We start from the raw sequence: 20,253 nt of genomic DNA, 5'->3' as shown, positions 1-20,253 counted from the left end.
TACTGCTACAAAGTACCTGAAGGAAGGATCACGACAGAATCAAACTGCCACGAAGAAAAGCAGTTGTGGCTGTGGAAAAATAATTTTGGTGCTTTTTCTACTCAAATACAGGTATGTGGAGGAGCATCACAGCATGACAATGAGGTGATACTTGTCATTTGTGTGACAGAGACAAATTAGAATCCAGCCATCTCAGGGTGGGAACGATTTTCTTGAAAATTAATGACTTGATTAGAAGGAGAAATGAAGCTTCTTCAAGGGGACATGCAAATAAAGGAGGAATCACTAAAACTGTCACTGGTGTAAAGTGAACATTACACAAAGAAAGATTGGTGGGATAGTCTACAAAGACAAATTTGATGTGATATTAATCACGCAGCACCAGTGGGCACAGAGAGGAGAGGGAGAGGAAGGATTCAGCCTGTGTGTGACTTGGAGAGGTGTTTCCTGCTGAAGGAGGGCCGGAGTATCTCATTCCCTAGGGTGGGTGCATCCCCTGCACCCCCAGACTGGGGTACCACACTCAGGTGAGTTTTCCAGGCCCTGTATTCTTCTGGGTGGTGCTGCCACTCTCTCCAAGCCCAGTGGAACAGGTTTGCCTCCTTTCACCTGGAGACAAAGGTCACAGAGAACCATTAATTTCAGTAAGTGCTTATTGTTCCCCAGTGGCAAATCTGCAGAGCGTGGTGGGTGGGGTCTGTGCTGGGCATTTCTGCCACCCTTCAGGAGGAGTTGGTGCCTTGTGAAGGCTGACCTAGAGCAGAGAATAGATGGAGCTAAAGAATAAAACAGGGATTTATTAGGAGGCCTCAATGGATGCACCTTGGGCAGCACAAGAGCCCAGCCAGGGCTGCACCCAACATGAACCAAAATGGTCACAAAATGGACAACTGGTCACGGGGTCTCTCACTTTTATAAGTTCTGCTCCATTTGTATATTGGAGTTAATTGTCCAATTACAGCTTTGGGTTATGAAGTCCCATCCTCCTTGTTTTTCTCTCTTCAGTTCACATTGTTGATACTTTTTGGGCCTGGAGCTTAGAACAGCTGTCCTTGGACGAGCTGGAAAGGGATTGTTGTTTACCTGCTCTGTGCAGAGAGCTTGCTAACAATTAATATGAAACCCAGAGTTACACACTAAAGCAGCACAGAATCTGAAAAATATAAAAGCCAAAACTTAGGGTGTCAGAGTAGGGCCATGAAGAACCAAATCTGCAGGGGCAATTCACTTGGAGTTGAAGCCCAGCCTTACCTTCCTAGGGAAGGAACATGGCTGAGGACAACCAAGGCAGCTAAAGCAAAAGTGTTGCTTTTCTTAAGCACAGGAACATTACCTGCATTAATGACTGCAGGTAAGTAGTGTGTTCACAGAAGGCTGTGGATTGAGCTTGAGGTGTTTTCTCAGGTTTTCATTGAGTCTAAGTGACCTATAAGGTGTATATTTTCCTATTCTCTCCTTTCTGTGGCTATGGAGAGTCCCAGGCCTTTCAGCCTGATGTGGGTAACACAGTAGGACCCAAAGCTGTTCATCAGAATGTTTTCTCCTGTGCAGCACTACCAATGGAAAGGACATCCAACCGGTTGGGTTATTTACGTCATCCTTAATTACATCAGATTTATCAAATGTAAGTTTGATGGAAATTTGTCATGGTCAAGTGAGGGATCTTGCAGAGACCTAGGAGAAAATGCAAGTCTGGTACCATGCTCTAGCTGCAGCTGACAAAAGCAGGTATGAAGATGAGCTGGCAAGCTCATGATGGGGTGGTTTCCGTTTCCTTGGCTGCTGAACATCAGCACCGGTGGCACTGAGGCAGCCGCGCGCTCCGGGTGGTGATGCCAGGGACAAGCAGGGTGGATTTCTGCTGCTGGGAGAAGCAGATTTTTGGCCCATGTATCTGCAGGCTCTGCCAGAAGCCCTGGAAGAGTTTTCATACTTTCAGACATATTTTTACAGCAATATGGCTTAGATTTTGTAAATGATAAGGAAGGCGTACGTTACCGAGCATATGATTTTCCTCTGGGAGATAGGGCTCAGCTCAGGCTGGATTTGTGGCAATTCTTAAGGGCAGGAGCCACTTGTTTTCATTTCCAGTGTTTGCCCACATGTTCTTGGTCTACCTGCTTTAGAAAACGCCTGGTTTACTGTTGGTAAGTAGTCTGAAACACTTGGTTTTCCAGCTGCATCGCTCCTGTATCAGAACAATTCCCAAACATACTCCCTCCAGGCCAGGCATCACCACCTGGAATTCCCTCTGCCTGCAACATGGCTGTGATATGTTCTTTTCTTTTTGCCAGAGAAGAAGTGTCCTTTGCTGGTCTATACAGGACATTTATTTTCCCGAGATCAGGGTGATGGCTTTTGGCAAAGCCACAAGAACCTTGTGAAATCCAACATCAGCACATGTGTGCAGTTTTCACTCTGATTGTCGTGCGCTTGCACAAATGCCCTCATATGTTCACATTTAACGTGCTGGGTGCACGTTTCTGTGCTTTTTCATGCTCTCAAAACATGATCCTGTCCAGTCACTTCACGCTTTGTTTGCTTGTTTTTAAGTAAGATGACACCAGCCTGGGAAAAACTGTTTGATAGCAGGGCAATTCATTCTCCAGCTACGAATTTCTCTTGATTTCCAGCAGATAAGTTTTGAAGCCTCCCCCTTTTTGCTGCTGCTTGAAAGTAGTCACTTGGATTGTCTTCTTATTACCCATGTATATTTAAACATAAATTGCATCTGACTGCGGTGACACTAATTGAGGTGGAGGCACTGGGATGCAGCCCCCCTTGCGGGGAGCGTGGCCAATAAACCTGCCGTGACTGGCAGGTGTTTCGACCACTTTAGACAACAGCAATTTCAGAAAGTGTCCTTCCCCTTCTCCTTGACAAGGAGGGGACAGCCAGGCCCCCTCTGAGGCGTGCGCCACCAGGCAGGGACCAGGTGGCCTCAGGGAGCACTGAGCTGGCGCCCAGCTTCTCCAGGGTGTTGCCTGCTGTCTTTTGTAATCACGGATTTCAACCCCACCCTCTGCTAAAATATAAAAAGATTTCGTATTGTCTCAGTGGTTTTATAGCATCCCAGCCATGTGCACCTGAGGTATTTGACCAAATATTATTAAAACTCTGCAAGGGCTGATAATCCTGGAAGTAGTGCGACGCCTTCCTGTGACATTGAAATAATTCAGTAATTTTACAGTACATTTGAATTTTGGCATTGTTCAGCCGCTCACTTTCCATTAACTTCGCCTGGAATTTCTTATGTCCGTGCACACAAGCAAAAGTGTCGAGTTTCTCCTTCATGCTCCAAAACGCCACCTGAATCACAATTGTGCTGCAGCTAATTGTTATTAATTAAGCTGTTCCTAGCAGTCCAAGCTGGATTGTGCTTTTCTCTGCACATAATGAAAAGCGAAGGCATTTAGTAAGCACGGCATTTGGGGGTGGCAGGGGGGAAGAACAAGACAGCCCTGCTCCTGGGAATATCTCTGTGAGATGCTTTTGGGGGGGGTCTGGGTGTTTTTAAGGATGGGGCCGCCGGCTCAGGCTCCATCTCACGAGCTCTGCTGACCTTGGCTGCCGTTTCCCGTCACAGGCAGGCAGCTCCAAGGACGTTCTGCAGCGGGTGAGCTTGCTCGGGCCGCGCGTGCTCCCGCATCACTTAAGCGCAAGGCCTTGGCCAAGAGCCCCCGGCGCAAGGTTTGCCCAGGAATCACATGGCAGGTGCCCTGTGCCCCCCCCGGCACCTCCCTCTGCTCTCTCAGGTTCAGCTGAACGGGATTGTGGAGTGGAGCGAGCCAGAGGAAGGGATTAACGAAGTGGGGACCCCAGGAGCAGCCTCCTCACTCAGGGAAAATTGGGAAAATTGCTTCCTGGCTTTTCTTCTCAGTGAGGCTGCTGAGGAGCACGCCTGCTGCTCTCTGCCCGGGCAGGAGCATTCACTTGGCATTCATCTGCCTTCTTCTGTGTTTGCTTGTGAAAATAAAGTCAGGTGAGGAGGACCTTGGGCAGAAATGTCATGTTCATGTGAGAGGCAGCAATGGGAAGCTGCTTCTGCTCTGTGCTATCCAAAAAAAGCAGCCTGCCCTCTGTTGTGTCTTCTCCTTTTGTCCGCCTTGCCTTGCATCAAGAACAGAAAACTGGTGATTTTGGCAATCGCTGCGGGCTGTTATTTTAACAGTGAGATAATGGTTACCCTGTGCAGGATGAGAGGTCAGGAATAGTCTTGGGGCTTCTCCAAGTCCCAAAGGATGGAGAATGGCCTTTGTTGCAGACCTTAGAAATAAGCCCAAGGGCACAGTCTGGTGGTTGCTCCAGGTTGCTCACTTGAAGCCTTGCTGGAGCGAGCAGGGTGGAAAGGGAGAATCCCTGGAGAGTCATCAAGGGTGGGTGGGGTGGGAATCTTCTGCATCATGCTTACTCTTGGAGAGATTTCCTCCTGCCATTGTCTCCACGTGCCAGTGAAGCTTTAATCTGCCCATGGATCCTCCTGGTGCTGCCACCACTTTTCTGGGGTCAGCTGCAGAGTTTTATATGGCATTGCATTTCTTTCATCCCAACAAATACCCTGGCATTTTGCTGGGACACGTCTGCTCTTCTGCTGGTGGTGTTTGCAGAAAAAAATGACCAAATCTCAGCTAGCAGCCTGGGCTGGGGCCTGGGAAGTCAGTCAAAGGCTTTATGGCTGTTTGCAGGGTAAAACCCCTCACCCTGCCCTTACTGCTTCCTCCCAGGGCTGCTGTTTGTGGCTCCTGTGATAAACTAGTCTTGCTGTTGCTGAGTGGAGGATTCTAAACTAATGGTGCTTCTGCTCCCGGGATTTACCATTTGGAAGATACTTTATTGCTGTCTTGTGACATTTCCCTGCACTTTTATGCTCATTTATATAACTGATTTCTTTGATTTATGGCGGGTTTTCTTCATGTGTAACAATGTCATAAATTGCACAGCCCTCCTTTAAGTGGTTATGAGTGTGAGATATTCAGTAAACTATGGCATGGGGGAAAGGGTGGATGCCTTTTGAAGAGGCTTTTGACCCCAATCCCAAATAAAATAACCTGTTCTCTCAAAAGAAATCAGAAGCAAGCATCAAAATAAGTTAGCACAGTCTGTTTCTTGACTAGCCAGCTGGCTGTGGGGCTTTTTTAGTGCAAAATGTAAGTTATTCATGTAGATAAAAGAATGCACGAGGCCAAACCCACAGAGTGGTGTTGTTTGTGGGGTGATCCCTGGAGCTTTGTTATCCAGGGTCTGCAGAGGCTTTCAGAGAAGCAGCAAATTCATGCTGTTCTTTCAATAAACCTTTCTCTTCCCTTTCTGTTTGTAAACCTGCTATTTCAGATGTTGCTATTTTTTAAGACCCTCAAACAAGCTCATATTTCCAAGGAGTGTTCAGTGGCCATCAGGGATCCAAAGCCTATCAAAGGCACTGGTCAAGCCTGTGAAATAGAGACCTTGGGTTTTGATTGTGTTGGCATCTTGCTTTGCAGAGGAAGAGAAACAGCACATTTAAAAATTACTTTCTGAGTTCAGCTGTCAGAGAAGGTTTCTGTTGACCTTTACAAATTGATACCGTCACAATCAATGGACAGAAGTTTAAGGGCAGTCTCTGGGGTGGGGGGGCAGGAATGAACGAACCCAAACATTTATAAAATATATATGGAGTGTGCTTTAAAAAGCCCAGCAGAAATACCAGCAAGTATTAACAAGGAGTATATTTCAACAAACCGTTTCATGAAGAATTTATAATACCTGGTTCTAAGTATGGATAGTTAAAACTTAGCTATTGAGATGATTTCTGAAAGTATATAAAACTAAAAATGAGAAAAAAAAATGTGCCTTAGGTTGGTGCAGTGCAGCAATAGGTGGGTGAGGGAAGCAGTTAGAGATGTTGAAGTTGCTTTGCCAGATTCAGGTGCAGGGAAACTGCGTTTGAGGAGCAGCATGGATTCCTCCATGCTCCCTCCAGCCTTGGGAGGCAAAACCATTTACAAAGGCTCAGGAGGAATTGTGTGGAGAGGGAGCAGCCAGTCTGTGATTTCAGCTGCTGCCTCTCTGGTTTTTAAAGAATCTGTGGGACGCACTGAGGAGCTCCTGGAACGCAAGCGTGCAGTCCTCCCCTCCCAGGTGTAAAACAGGCAGAAGCTCCAGTGCTGCAGGAGCTTGCCCTGAATATTCTGCTCATGTACAGGGAAGTTATTAGCACACCAGGGATGGGCTCTGCAGAAGAGGCTGCCTCCACACTGGGGCTGCATGTTCTTATGTGCAGCGTAGAGAGGGGAAAAAAAAAAGCTTCTTGCCTAGACTTTATGTACTGAAAGTTTGTTTTTCCTGCCTACAAACTGCTGTCTGAAAGCACCTGTTTTAATAAAACATATGGGGTTTATTACTTAGTGCAGCCATGGGCAATTAGGCAAATAGAACCTTTGGTGTAAGGAAGTCTTGTGTAAGAGAGCACATTAATTCTTTGACTTGATGACCATAGCATATACAACCCCCACGGACTCCAGGACGTGCTCTCTGTTCCTGGCCCAGAATATTTTGGCTCTAGACGAGGTGTGGCGTCCACCTGGGGGTCCAGAGAGCCTCAGCACAGCCCCTGCCTTCCCCTCAGCCGCAGTACTTCCAAGTCTAAGTAATTACCATTTCAGCTGTCTTACGTGAGTGGATTCTCCTGCCTGCTTGACAAGGTTATCGTGTTGCTTGAGAACCTGTTATTTTCATTAATGAAAAATAAACTGCATTCAGTCTCAATTTAATAGACGTGTGTGTATTGGCTCAAATAGGGTATTTCTGTCATCACGTTCTCCTGCATTGCACAGTCACCTTGAAGCACTTGGGCAAAGCAGCTCTGAAGTCTTGGCTCTGTTCTTGCCTGCTAATGGGGACACCCAAACCCTGTCTTGGCCATTTCAGGTGTTTCCCTTGAGATAGTGGTTTTCTTTAACTCCCAAGTGTTTTTCCAGGGGCTGTTTTAAGTCCCCCTGCAGTTTTGCCTGGTCGGTTTGCCAGAAGTTGGGAAGGCTGTTCTTTTCTTTAGGCGTTGAAATTTCACAGTTACTTGAATCATTTTATTAGGTGGTATTTGGGTTGTGTGATAATTACTAATGTAATGCCAGGAAGATTTCTGTGGGCGATCTTGGGGAAATACCTTTTACATGTCACAAGTGGCTTGTGCTTAAGCTGTAATGAGGCGCCTCTCGCTGTGTGCTTTAGTGGTGACTAATTACCCGTGGTACAGGAGAGACATAAAAGCACCTGTCCCACCCACCCGCTCCGAGCTGCATCTCTTACATAAATGATGCTTAAATACCAGTAAGGGGGATCTGAGGGCTTTGTGAGCATCTTGCCAATGTATTTTCAATGCTGTGCAGGCAGCCAGGGCTGCGGTCCCGTTCCCATCGCGGCGGCTGTCGGGTCTCCCGGGCGGAATGAACGCGCTCCCCTGCGCACCCACAACCTCCGTGTGTTTGCACAGCGTTAATTAAAATGCGTTTAAGCTGAGTGAGTGCTTGTGGTATTTGGGGGCCCTCTGGGGAAGGCAGAAGCAGGGAGGGAGGCAGACAGGCCTGCGGCTGTCGGGGGCTGTGCGAGTCTTGGAGGAGTGGCAGGAGCTGCCGGGGAACGCGGCCACCACCGCAGCACCAGGGCAGTGCTCGGTGCCAGCTGAGCACCTGGAGACCCCTGCCAGGGGGAAGGAGCCCTTTGTGTCCCAGCAAAGCAGCCTGCCCTGGGAGCTGGGAAGTTATTTTGGTCCAACCTCACAGCAGATCTCACTTACTTGGCATCCCTTGCCAAACTGATTTTTGTTGAAGGTGCAAAAGACCAGACCAAGTGCCCGGTTCCCCTGTGCTCCCCCTGCTCCCACCTGTGGGTGTGCTCCCCTGGTGCTTGTGGGTTCATTGCCTCCACTCCTTCCCTTGGCATTGAAAAAACAATCCAAATCCTTCTCACTGCTGGCACCTGTAGAGATTTCCACCACGATGCCCTGGTAGGGAGCCAGGATGTGACACAGGCATAGAGGGAAACAGGCTGCTGCTGCTGCGCTGGAGCAGGACTTGAGAAGAGTGAGGGCTGGAGAGCAATATTTGGGCACTCTTGGGTCTTCAGCTTGGCACTTGGAAGAACATGTGGCCTTGCATTATGATCATTTATCTGCAGGCTTATCAGTCTTAGAAGGTATTGGTGATGGTCTGTGCTTTGGTGCTGTCGGTAGAATTTTGGTTCGTGGCTTTAAGGCTTAATCAGACACTCTTGGGTGCTGCACTCAAGTGCCTGGCTAGTGCAGGAAGAGTCAGTCTGTAATGTCCTTCAGCAGTAACTGGGAGGCTGATTGCTCTGTGTGATGGTTCAGAGCAGCACTGTTTGCATGGACTAACTCTCACTCTGGAGTTGATTTCCTTGGGGAGGAAGCGTAGGTCAGCTGGAAAAAAGATGCTGGTGATATTTCTTTTGCACTGGGAGGCCCAGTAAGGAGTCCAGAATGGGAGTCTGAGAAAAGGAGAAGAAGCTGGAGAGCAGAAGAGACCAATGATGTGTTTCAGAGCTACTTGAAAATGATTTTCTTGTCTCAAAATGCAGCCTTACCTGAGCTAAGGTGCTGGGAGCAGAGACCACTCAAGCCTTCCTTAGATAATGTATGGTAATTGCTTGTTTGGATTATGTACTTCATTGGGAAGTAGCTTCCACATGCTGAAGATATTTTGATAAAATAGGTTATTTTTTGCATCTGGTATGAAAACCCCACAGTCTTCCTAAGCTACCCCGCTGCATGAGTGGCTGTACAAAAATGTTTCAATTTTAAATGTTTTCCTATCACAACATGTGTGCTGGTAATTTGCCAGTTTGACCACTGGAGCCACAAGCGTCTCCTCAAAGCCATCCTGGTGGGGTGGTGGTCAGCAGCACACTGCCACGTGTCACCCCCATGTCACCTCCATCCCTCGGCTTCCCCACCAGCTTGGAGACTTATCTGCTGCCTCCTTGTCAGAGTGAGTGCTTCCAGATTCACAGCAAGACCTCAAGGAGAGACAGATGATAGAGCAGATGGTAGATGACTAATTTGGCAAAGTTAGATGAGTGGAAATTGTTTGCTTTAATTGCTTGTCAAGTCCAGTACCTACATTATAGTTAAGAAGTGACTATTTACCCTCAAACAGAACAAAATGTGGAAAGGAGGGGTGTGTGTGTGTGTGTGTGTTTGGGAAGAGTGGGGAGAAAGAGTGCAGAAGTACACACAGAAAAAATTTGGTGCCAAGGCTTGAGGCAGAAGAACCATTGTTAAAACTTCTTGTATTCATTTCTGTCTTTTTTCAGCAGTAGCTGTGCGATACAGGTCCTGCTTAACATTATTCCTGTTTATTCCTTTCCAGTTGCTGTGCCATAATGTAGATGTGACATAACTAAAAGAGAAACAGTGCTGGAAATACCAGCATAAAACAAGCTGGTGATGTTGGTTTGACATGGTCAGTACAAGTGAATATCCATGAATGTTGCTGCATAAATGTGGTTAACATTTTGATGGTGTTTTTTGGTTGGTGTGAACAGCAAGTCACATCAGTAAAATATGCTGTGTTCCGTCCACCAAAGGGATTTGGAGAGTTTGGCACAAGGAGAAGGTTCCATCAGCTCAGAAAAGCGTTATCACACATAGCTAATCCTTCTTGATGGAGTCACAATCGCTGTCAGTCTCTACTGTGCCCAGCTGTTTCTGTTCATAAAATTGGGAATGAGCTTCCATTTGTAGGTGGCACATGATCAGCCCCTCTTGGAGGTGGGACCAGGCTGGGAACACACATCCTTGCAACTCTTCTGAACATGCTGGAGAGCTTTCACAAAGCCGTATAAAATGATAGTTGAGATTTTAGTGACCAAATTTCAGGAAATGAATTCTTTTGGTCCCTGGCACTATCCAACACAGGGACCGCTTCTCCATCCTGTGCAGAAGAAATGCTGTGGGGGAAGTGTTGGTACTGCCTGTACTGTGTCATCTCATCCCGGTGACACCCTGCCAGCTGGGCAGCAGCTGGGTGGCCGTGCTGAGCTCCTCTTGTGGCCATGTGGCTGTCCAGGGGTTCGTGGCACTCGGGTTGATTGCACGCAACTGGATTCAAATGGGATGATAATTTTCTAGTGTAGAGCAGACCTTGCGGAAGGAAAACACTTGTGCCAGCTGAGCTTTTAATTAGGAGTACAGAGAAAATTATGCTCTCCTTCATTACAGTCTCCCACCTAGGGAAAGAAAGCCTCCAATGCTAAAGCACTCTCCCAAACCACTGGGAAAATGGCTGGTGACCTCCAGGAGTGTTTTGCCTTCTCACGGGAAACATCTGCAAGACTGTAAGTGCAGACAGCCCTCGCTTCATTAGGACGTGCCTAATTGCAAGAAAATCCAGGGCTTTTGCAGCTCATTCAAGGAGAACTGTAAAATAATAATGAAAGGATTAAAAGCGTGTTTCCCCTTCCTGTGTGCCTACGTGACGGGGTGCCCGGGCTGTTGCTGAGAGCGTGGAGCAGAAAGAAGTGAATGGGGATTGCTGGTAATTAGTTGTTCCTTAAGGGGCTCGAGTATTCCCCCCATCTGGGGGTCTTAACAAATTGCCACGAGTGTTTGCAATTATTAATAAACAGTTCTGTTAGCTGCCTTTCAAGAAACCCTGATAATGGTGCTGCCTGTGACAACACAGCTAATTAAGTAAATAAGTAGGAAGTATGGGAGAAGAATGTGTCAGAAAGAGATGAGGACTGCTGTTGGGCTCATCTTTTATGGGGTGAAGGAACCTGTGATTGTCCTTTTTATAAAGACATTCCACAAAGGAGTAAGTCCAAGAATTTAAGGCTCCCTTTGTGTTTTTTGGCCCACTCGACCAACTGATTGACAAAGGGAGGTGGTGCAGGGCAAAGACACCGCTCTCCTGCATCCTTGCCAAAGAGATAATGATAAATATTTTATGATTCAGAGGAAAGTATATTCAGATGCTTGAGATAACACCCTTGGAGTTGGAGGCGAGGATGCCTCATCACTGCTTCTCTGAGTGTGCTTTGGGAGAGGAGTGAGACGCCAGGATTTCAGCTGGGGGTGGCTGTGGTGGAGATAATGGATTCCACTCTTCTTTACTTCTCCAGATGTAGGCTGATCTGGAAAGGGGCTGAATAAGAAATGATCTCCTTCCAGAAGTTAAGCTGGGGGGGGGATTATAAAATCCATTAGTATGAGAAGGAGCAGAACGAGATGGAGGCAAGTGTGATTTCTTAATTTAACGTATAGATTTATCATCAGCAGAGCAGAGCAAAATAATGGGCTAAAAAGCAGAATTTAATGGACATTTTTAAATGTCTCCATTATTTGCCACCCTTAAGTGAGCATTTGAATGATTTGGCTATTTTATGAAAAAAATGTCAATGGGAAATTAATTTCCAAGTCATGTGCGTGAATATTGATGAAAAGCATCATTTCAATACAGACGATTATTACTGTTGTAATTGGGGCCATTAGGAGCCGAAACTCTGTCACTTTAGGTAGCTGCTAATAAGTAAACAGCTGACTGTGAAGTGTGAATGTGTGAGTAATGCCTGAAATCCACTCTTGTGATGGCCAAGCAGCGCTCTGCTCCAGCACCCACCCAAAGTCCCCCATGACTGGGGTGCAGGCGAGAAGTGGCCACTGGCTTGGGGCCATCACTGCTGGTTTGGGATTTCCCAGATGGAAGGGCATGTCCTGGAGCTTTGGGATAACCCTCGTGGGTGACTGTGCACATCAGCACTCTGTGAGGTTTATTGTCAGTGTGGAAAGAGCAGGAATGGCTGAGCACGTTTAGGGTTTGAGGGCTTGGGGGGGTGTCAGGAAATCAGGTCAGACTTGGGTAAAACACAGAGAAAGTCTGATTTTCCTGGGTGTGCCCTGGAGGGTTTCCCTCATGGAGATGCCTCTGTAAGGCCTCCCCCAAGCAAGGCAGAGAGACGTGACCAGAGATGCTCAATAAGAGAGCAGCTTCACACTGGAGGCACATCTAAAGCTGCTCCTCTATGCCCTGTGTTAGAGACAGGGCATGAGTGTTTTTTATTAACCAGCACAGGTTCTGCTGCAGGAACAGTTAAAGCACACCACTTGAATTTTTAATTTGGTTTTTTTGGGGTTTTTTTTGGGTTTTTTTGGTTTTTTTGTGGGTTTTTGTTTGGTTTTGTTTTTGTTTTTTTGTTGTTTTTTTTCTGCTCATCCATTTCTGGATGTATTTCTGGATCTTATATGTTTCTATATAAGACTACACATCAAACAATGTACAACAAAGTGCTTCAAAGGGGGTTCCTATAAATACAGATTAAGGTGGTTTTGCATGGTGTGACAAGGAAATACATTCTGCTCTGCTTATGTTTATGCCTGTGTACAGCTGGAACATCCCTGCAAATACATATTATTATAGCACTTAATTTTAAAGAGCTGCTACAACACATAGATGCCTGTTGCTGTTCCAGGAGAGGAGCAGGAGGTGAGTGGGGTATGTTCCTGCTCTGTGTTGAGCTCAGGGACAGAGGGACTGGGAAGCTGGTGTGGCTCCTGCTCCCACTTCACACACAGTTACTGCAGTGCTTTTTAACTGCCTTGGCAAATCAGACCCAGGACAATTATTTCTGCCCTGGAGCAGCTGGGAGTTGTCTCATACTGCTCAAAACGAGGCATAAAACTTTGTAAGTAGGAGTTCACAGCCTGCTTTCTGGCCTGTGTCCCTCCCAGGTTTGGCTCCCTGGTCTCAATGGGCCATCAGGAGCACCTTTGTGATTGTCCCTGGCAGCAGCATTTCTCTCTCATGGCAGGAATGCCTTTTTACCCCTTTGGTTGTTGTTTGCCTTGAAAAACCTGCCAAGAGCATCTCTAATCTCTCTGTTTTAAAGGATTCTCTGCCAAGGATGGGAGGTGCTGTCCCAGCCCTTCCTCCTGCAAGTGAAGGACCTAACCTGCTTTTCTTAAATACTGCCACGGTTTCCTCTTTTGTATTTTGAATGTGACATAATTATTAGGTGCATCAAAAGCGTGCATTGCAAAGCTGAGACAGAGAGATTAATGACTGATTGTAATAATGGATTATTAATGATCCATGATTATAGCCACGTTTGCTTTGTGACTTCAGCTTGTTGAGCTGAAGTGCAGGTCAGAGCTCTCTCCTGCTCTGAGTTCTGTTTCTGCATCAGCTTGCACTGCTGGTTGGGTACCAAAGGAAAAAAAAAAGTGAATTCTGCTCCCCTCAATTGATGTAGGATAATCACTTTTGGTGTGTGACTTGATTTGAGGCAATCTGTGACCAGTTTTTTGTGGAAGTTCTCTTTTTAAGATGGACATTAAGTGCTCAGAATTGCTATGAGATAAATTTAAAGGATCAGCATGATTTATTCTAAATTAGCTTTAAAAGCTTATTTTTTTTTTAAATCCAAAAGAATTGATTACTAGCCTTATCAAAAACTGGGAGAAGTTACTGCAGTGGTTTGGCTGTACAAAATTAATCTCAGATAAAACCCCTAGCCCTGGTTCACATCTGGGCTGGCTTCACCCCTGCCGAATCCTCTCGCAGGAACAGTCTCCAGGTGTTTCTGCCTCCTCACAGCAAACAAATGGCTGCATTAGCTTTCAGGAAGCGTTTAATGGGTGTGCAACATGGAATATCAGTGTTGCAGCGTACAGCTTTATTAGCTGAGCTGCAGGAATTGTTTTCTGAGCTGTGTTGGTCCTTAGCACAGATTGCAGAACGGAACGGAAGGTATTTATTAGTCCTTGGGAGCCTTGAGACAGAATAATACTTACCTGGCTGGAAATATGATCAGTCTCCTAATGGATACTGCTGTATTTAAGGAAGGAACACACAAACCCATTTTGTAACTGCTAAGCAAGGATTTTTAGGTGCCCTGGCAGGCACAGGGATGTGTCTCCCTGAGGAGATAGCACACGAGGGCAGGTCTCGAGGCTTTTCTGAATAAAACTGTGTACACGAGCTAGGACAGGGCTTTGTATTTCAAAAAGGAAGAAATGCCATCTCCTAGTTGGAGTGCTTAGTCCTTCCAGTGTTCCCAGAGCTAAGTGAGGTCCCAGTAGGACCATGCCTTTCCATCTCCCAAAATAGCTGTTAAAAATATTATGAATGAAATCGTGTTTAGGTATGATTTACTCTAAGTGGCAAGGTTTTACAGAAAATCTAAAAATTGGAATGTTCATGCTTTTAAGTTAAGCCTCAAAATGAGGTGATGGCTTCTATTTTGAAACCTGAGCAGACCAAGCAGTTCTGTTTTTCTTCAACACAGTATAATGAACATAGGTCAAATATTTCAGATTTTAACTGCAGCGAGAACTTTGAAATTTTACTTTTGCCAGGTCATAGAAAGAAATAATATTCCAGCATTTCCTATGGTGGGTAGACCCAATGCCTGTTTAGAGAAACAGCCCTTGCAGCGCCTGTTCAGCTTTGGTCTGTGCTCTTTAGCCCCTGGAAACACAACCCAAAAATGATCTGACCAACCCTTCACCCTGTGGATGGTTTGTAATGAAACCAGCCCGTGGGAGTCATGGCTCAGCAGGAACAGACTTCTGCTGCCATTTTTGGGGCAGAGGGAGTTTCCTTGGGAGAAAACTTTGGGCAGGTCATGGGCTTCTGGCTGCCTCCTGAAGCCCTTTGCCAAGAGGCTGCTGGAAGCTCAAATTGCCCCGGCACAAGAGGGAATAATTCTGCAGCAGAGAGACCACAGAGGGAGCAGAGATTAGAATTGTTCCCATTTCTAGTGAGAAAAAAAAAAAAAAAAAAAAAAAAAAAGAGGGGGGGTATAGTAAATAAACAGTCAATAATTGTAGTACTCTGAAATGTAATTACTTTTGGTATTTATAAAAAGGACCTGCATCATTCAAAAGAGTATGCTGTAGCCAATTTTACTGATTATGCCTCCAGTCGTGGAGAGTTTTGTTTGTATTGATCTGCTCCAGAAGTGGGATTGGCTCCAGAAATGCCATTCTTGTCAGGCTCCTGTTTTGCATTATATAATGCCCATTTCCAAAGTTTAGATATACCCAGATTAATTTGCTCACAGATGAGAACAACCCACAAGCTGCTGATTTAAGAGGAAAAGAAAGTGCATTGAAGCAAACAAACCAAAACCAGCCCAGCCCCACACTTGACCATTTAAGCAGCATCCCTGTCTGAGCAGGCTGAGCAATGTGTGAAAAGGTGATCAAGTAAAATGCTGCTTCTGTATTTATTTCTCTATTTTTTTTGTCACTGCATGATGACAGCAGGCTGATACCCTGAGCTGAGCTTCTGGGATTCTGTGGTGGCTTTTAACTGGGCTTCAAAATGTAGAACTGAGTGGTGTAATATTAAAGGGTGTCCTTTGAAAACTGTACTAAGGTGGTGTTTCCTGACATTTCCTTGCTGTGCTTTCAGCCTGGGGACTCGTGGAGAGACAATGTGGTTTTTGCTGTTGTTTTTCCTTTATTTAATTGTTTAAAGCTGGGAAGAGCTGGGGTCTTAAGGAAAGTGACGGGGAAAACAATGTTGGGTGTAAGTCTTCTGCTTGGGTTGCTCCTGGCTTGTCCAAAATTCTATTCAGAATAGTGAAAACGTTGAATTATCCGGGTCAGCTTGGATGCACAGGTCTCTCCAGCCTTGTGTCCTCCAGCCCATGATGGGACCGGCTCTGCCCAGTGTCTGATTCTGTCACTGGTGGAACTGCTGGGGCTTTGCTGAGACCTGAGGTTGACCCTTTGGCTGCTGGGGTCAACCTGCTTGGCCTTTTTCCTGCACTTCTGCCTTTTCAGCCGTTTTGCATTTGGTGGCAAATACCCGCACTTCAGCCCATTTGGTGAGAGGTGTTTAAGTTGCTGAGACCATCACAGGCTGTATTTCTATGTTCCATCTTCACTGCTGGTATTCCAGTGTGACTCGTGTGACCCAGCCCTGTGAATCATTACAGATTTTTGTTGCAACGCCCTGTATCACCGCGTACAGACTCTATTGTGCTCCAGTGCCCCTCTTCCACGGTGCCCTGATGGATTGTGCTGTGTTTTTTTTGCAGTGTGTGCTGGCACTGAGAACAAGCTGAGCTCCCTGTCTGACCTGGAGCAGCAGTACCGCGCCCTGCGCAAGTACTATGAGAACTGTGAGGTGGTGATGGGCAACCTGGAGATCACCAGCATCGAGCACAACAGGGACCTCTCCTTCCTGAGGGTAAGCAGGCTGCTGTTCTCCTTCCCTCCTCCTTCCTCCCTCCTTCCCTCTGCTTCTTTTTGCGGGGAGCAGCGATAGGTGCTGGGCTGGAAAAGACCCGGCTTCTCTGCCACCAGCAGATAAGCACTGGAGGACTGGGGAAGCTAATCCTAGTGAAATGCTAGATATGGACTGATTTCTAGACTAAGCAAGGGAAGAACTCTGGGCAATGTTTGTTGGAGCATTTAAGAGAAAGGAAAAAAGTGATTGCTGTATCGACATGAAACCTTCTTCATGTGTGAGACTGGAGCTAAGAGCCTAACAATCTCCAGCGTCCAGGGCGAGTCTGTGGTAGATGAAGGCTGTACTGCTTTTGGGGAGCCTGGGCTGTGCATTCCCTCAATCCTCTTTGCATCAATTTTGGATTTGTGAAGGAGCATTGCAATGTGGTTTGCAGATACCCTGTTGCCCTGCTGGCAACCACAAGAGAGACAGGGGAATATTGAGTTCAGGAAACTTAAGCCCATCATTATTTGGCATTTCACGTTCTTTGTGTTTAAAGAAATATCCCACTAAAGGAGTGATCCAGGTGGGCATCTGAGGATGCTGCAGGGGATGTGGCTGTAATATGGAAGGTAGGTCTGAGGGCCAGGGTAGAAAAAGCAGCCTGTGCCAGTGTGGTTGTAGTCTGTGCTGTGTTTGTACTCTCCATGACACAGATAAGGGTTTACACTGCTCATATTGCTCTCCTGTACCTCTTAAAAATGCTGCTGTCATGTTGCAGGATGCGTGTCTGTGTGTCAGTGGCACGTTCACGCGGCAGGAGTGGTGGAGTTTAAATCTGGCAGCAGGAAGAGGCAGTGGGAGGCAGCCCCAGCTGGCTGGGTTACGCTCACTCACTCCCTGTGCTGGGCCTTGGCTGAGCTGAGTGCTCAGTTCCAGTCTGTAAAACTGTGAACTTTGCACCACACTTTCCAGCAAAGGCAAAGCCAGGCAGCGTGTTTAGCTCTGCTTCACATTGAATTTTTTTTTGGGGTTTCTCAGCCTTGCCACTCCATCCATTGGTGTATATTTACTCAACGTGTACACCAGGCTGCTGAAAGATCTGGGAGCAAAACTCAGCCACCAGACACGTCTGGAGTAAAGCTTGGGGTGCTAATTGCACTCAGACTAACAGATTGCCTGTTAATTTGAGTGACAAATGCCTCGGAAGTGAATGCTGTCCGTACATCTCACAGTTGTGACAGGTGGGGAAAGCACATATGCCTTTGCTCTGAAATAGATACAGCCTTGGTGCAGCTGGACCAGCGTTGGACAGGTGGCAGATCCTCTTCCTGCGAGGGCAGGATCCCTGCTCTGGCTGGGGCATCTCTGCAGTTTCAGATGCCTGCTGAAACCCCCCTGGCTGGAATTCATGGCAGGCAGTCCTTCCGCTTCAGCTTCCCTTCCTCCTTACTCCTGCTGGGAGGCGGGGGAAGCAGATTACTTGGAAATTAGGAATTAGCATTCTCCACAGAGAGCTGCCATAAGCAGTGCAACATATTGGTGGAAAGAAGGCAGTCAAATTATCAAATGAGATCAAGAAGGAAAGGTCCTGTTCAGTAAATGAAGGTGGTTTGGTCACCTGTGCTTTTTGGTGACAGCTACTATTGCTTTTTTATTAGTTTTATTTCTTCTCTTACCTGCATCTGCTCCCTCACAGATGTCTCAGCAAAAAAGCAGAACTTGAAACAAAACTCAGCAAAGTGGAAGGCCTAGTTAGTATGATAAATTGTAGTCATTAAAGTAGAAAACCAAACAGAAGAGAACATGTTCTCGGTGAGGCAAATAAATAAATAAATGTTGGCACATTTACGCCGATAATTCGACATTCATTAGTCAGGCAGTATTACTCCTTTTATCATATTAAAAATGGTTTTAATGGCCAAATGAAGGTGGCAGATGGGACATAACTAAGAGAAAGGCTGTTTGTCTCTCTCAGACTTAAATGCAGTGAACTCTCCGTGCAGCACCACGCTCCTTCAGCCTGCTCCAGTGTTTCAGTCCCTGTTGCAGTGATTTCCCTCTTCCTCCACCAAAAGCACTTCAGGCAGGTGCTGGTGCAGCCCTGGGTTATCTGTGTTCCCAGCCGATGACAGCCATGGCTCTGTGTGCCCACCTGCCCGCTCTGCTGTGCTCAGCTTAGCTGGGCAACTTCTTGCTCCAGGACAGAGGGAAGCCCTGCTAAGCTGTAGGCATGTGGAGCCTTTTCATCATGCAGTAATAAACAAATAGCATCAATGAATTGAAGTGAAAAAAACCCATAATTTTATTTACCCGGCGGAGGAGCATTAAAAGATCAGCATCCCATCTCTCATATTTATTTAGACATTTATTCCCTAAGCAGATTTGCTTTATGTCTATGAGTTAGCTGTCTGGATATGTGCTGATGAAGACTAAAAGGGGCTGTCTGTCACCTGAGTGAAGTGCTCAGCCACTTCAGCTGCCAGGCCTGCAGTTCATGAGGAGCTGGATTTCTGTAAGAAGGGATTGCATGTGCCAGTTGTTCCTTTTCCTGCTGTTCTTATATGTGAGCAGAGCAGGAGGACATATCATCTGTGTAACTTTAATATATATTTTATTTTGGTTCCTGGTTGTGTTATAGTCTGGCTATTGCTTTCCTGTGAGCAACTGCAATATGAACTCGTGTTCTGGGTGTGCTGCCTCCAGCGCTGCCAGCTCTGCTCCTGCTGCTTGCTGCTTCCCTGTGCTGTGGCCACAGTGGAGTTGTGGCAGAGGAAAGGAGCACTCTGTAGCAGGAAAAATTGTGTCTAAGCCTGAGTGCTGGGTAAGCACAGATATTCCTGATATCTGTCTGACAGCTGGCTTGCTTTGCCCTTCTTCTTAGGCTTAACCTACTCGCAGGAAATGTTCAAGGGGTCATTCAGTTTTTGCAGTCCTACCTCTGCCAGCTCTGGCAGGGAAATGAGGCTGAGGTTAATGCAGCCCATGGCTCCCCCCTCCCTGTGGCAGCCAAGGCAGGCTCTCCACTGATTGAACTGGGCAGGACAAATAACGGGGTGGGAAGCAGTCCCTTGGAGCTGCCTTGTCCCTGTGGTGTGTCCAGGCTGCCCCAGGGAGTCAGCAGTGACAGTGGGCAGGGTCAGGCTCCATCTCCCACTGCTTCCCAAGCCACCAGCATGCTTCCCCTAATTGCACAGCCAGGCTCTTGCACTGGGATTTGCTCCACGAAACCAGATAAGCTGCTGGAGCTGCTGCGTGTCTTGAGTCTCGTCCAGGAGAGAGCTGAGATTTACTTCCCTGCTTTGGACTTCAGGAAAAAAAACCCTTGAGAAAAGCTCAGGTTGTTCACTGGTTCATGTTGCAAACAACTGTTTGAAGAACAGAAGGGGGAACCTATTTTAGTTTTGCTTGGCAGAGCAGACAGTTCCTATTGTGGGCTGAACTTATTTCTTAATAGCATCTCCATATTCAATTTTCAAAATAAAATACACAACTAGTGTATCACATACCAGTCTTCTGCGAGTACTTCTGTTAAACACGTTTGGTAAATGAGAGTTATCTGGCTTTTAGCAATTCACAGTCACTACATTGTCTTCTGGTGCCCAGATTTTATTTAACCAATCCAGATTATTTATTTTTAAAGACGTGATCAAAGTTCTGTGGTGTTCCCTGCCATAACTGTCCCAAGTGATTATGAAACTCATTTTTAACCACGATCAACAGTCTTCAAAAATTATCTACCACTGCTTTATGGCTTCTTTTTTCATTCACCTCAGCAGTGCTTGTGTAGCACCTCCAGCCACACTTGCAGGGCAGCTGTCCGGGTGGATGTTTCATGGTGAATATTACATTTATTGCAGAGATGTAGGGCCCCATCTCCCCTCTGCCAGCACTCATGGCCCCGTGCTTGGTGAGAACCCCTGCCAGCCTCACCTTAGCCTGTTTCTTACATCATATTTAGGCTCTGTGGCAGGTGGGATTTGGCCATTTGGACTTTATGTTCTTTGGTTTGGGCTGTGTTTAATCTTTGGAGGAAGTTTTGGTGGAGCAGACCCCTCTGCAGGGCAAGGACTGCCAGAGA

General features: G+C 46.6%; 1 protein-coding gene across 1 annotated transcript in view; it reads left to right on the top strand.

Annotated features, from left to right (window-relative positions):
* The window catches only part of ERBB4 (erb-b2 receptor tyrosine kinase 4), a 574,039-nt gene that overhangs the window by 206,056 nt on the left and 347,730 nt on the right, over positions 1–20,253 (top strand). The window contains exon 2 of the mRNA XM_038142045.1: positions 16,039–16,190. Coding sequence (XP_037997973.1) covers positions 16,134–16,190 — 57 coding nt within the window. The 5' untranslated portion in view covers positions 16,039–16,133. The remainder of the gene's footprint in view (positions 1–16,038; positions 16,191–20,253) is intronic.

This window comes from Motacilla alba, chromosome 7, assembly GCF_015832195.1.
Source record: "Motacilla alba alba isolate MOTALB_02 chromosome 7, Motacilla_alba_V1.0_pri, whole genome shotgun sequence".
NCBI lineage: Eukaryota > Metazoa > Chordata > Aves > Passeriformes > Motacillidae > Motacilla > Motacilla alba.
The sequence above is the reverse complement of the archived record's forward strand: the minus strand, read 5'-3'. Positions and strand labels throughout refer to the sequence as shown.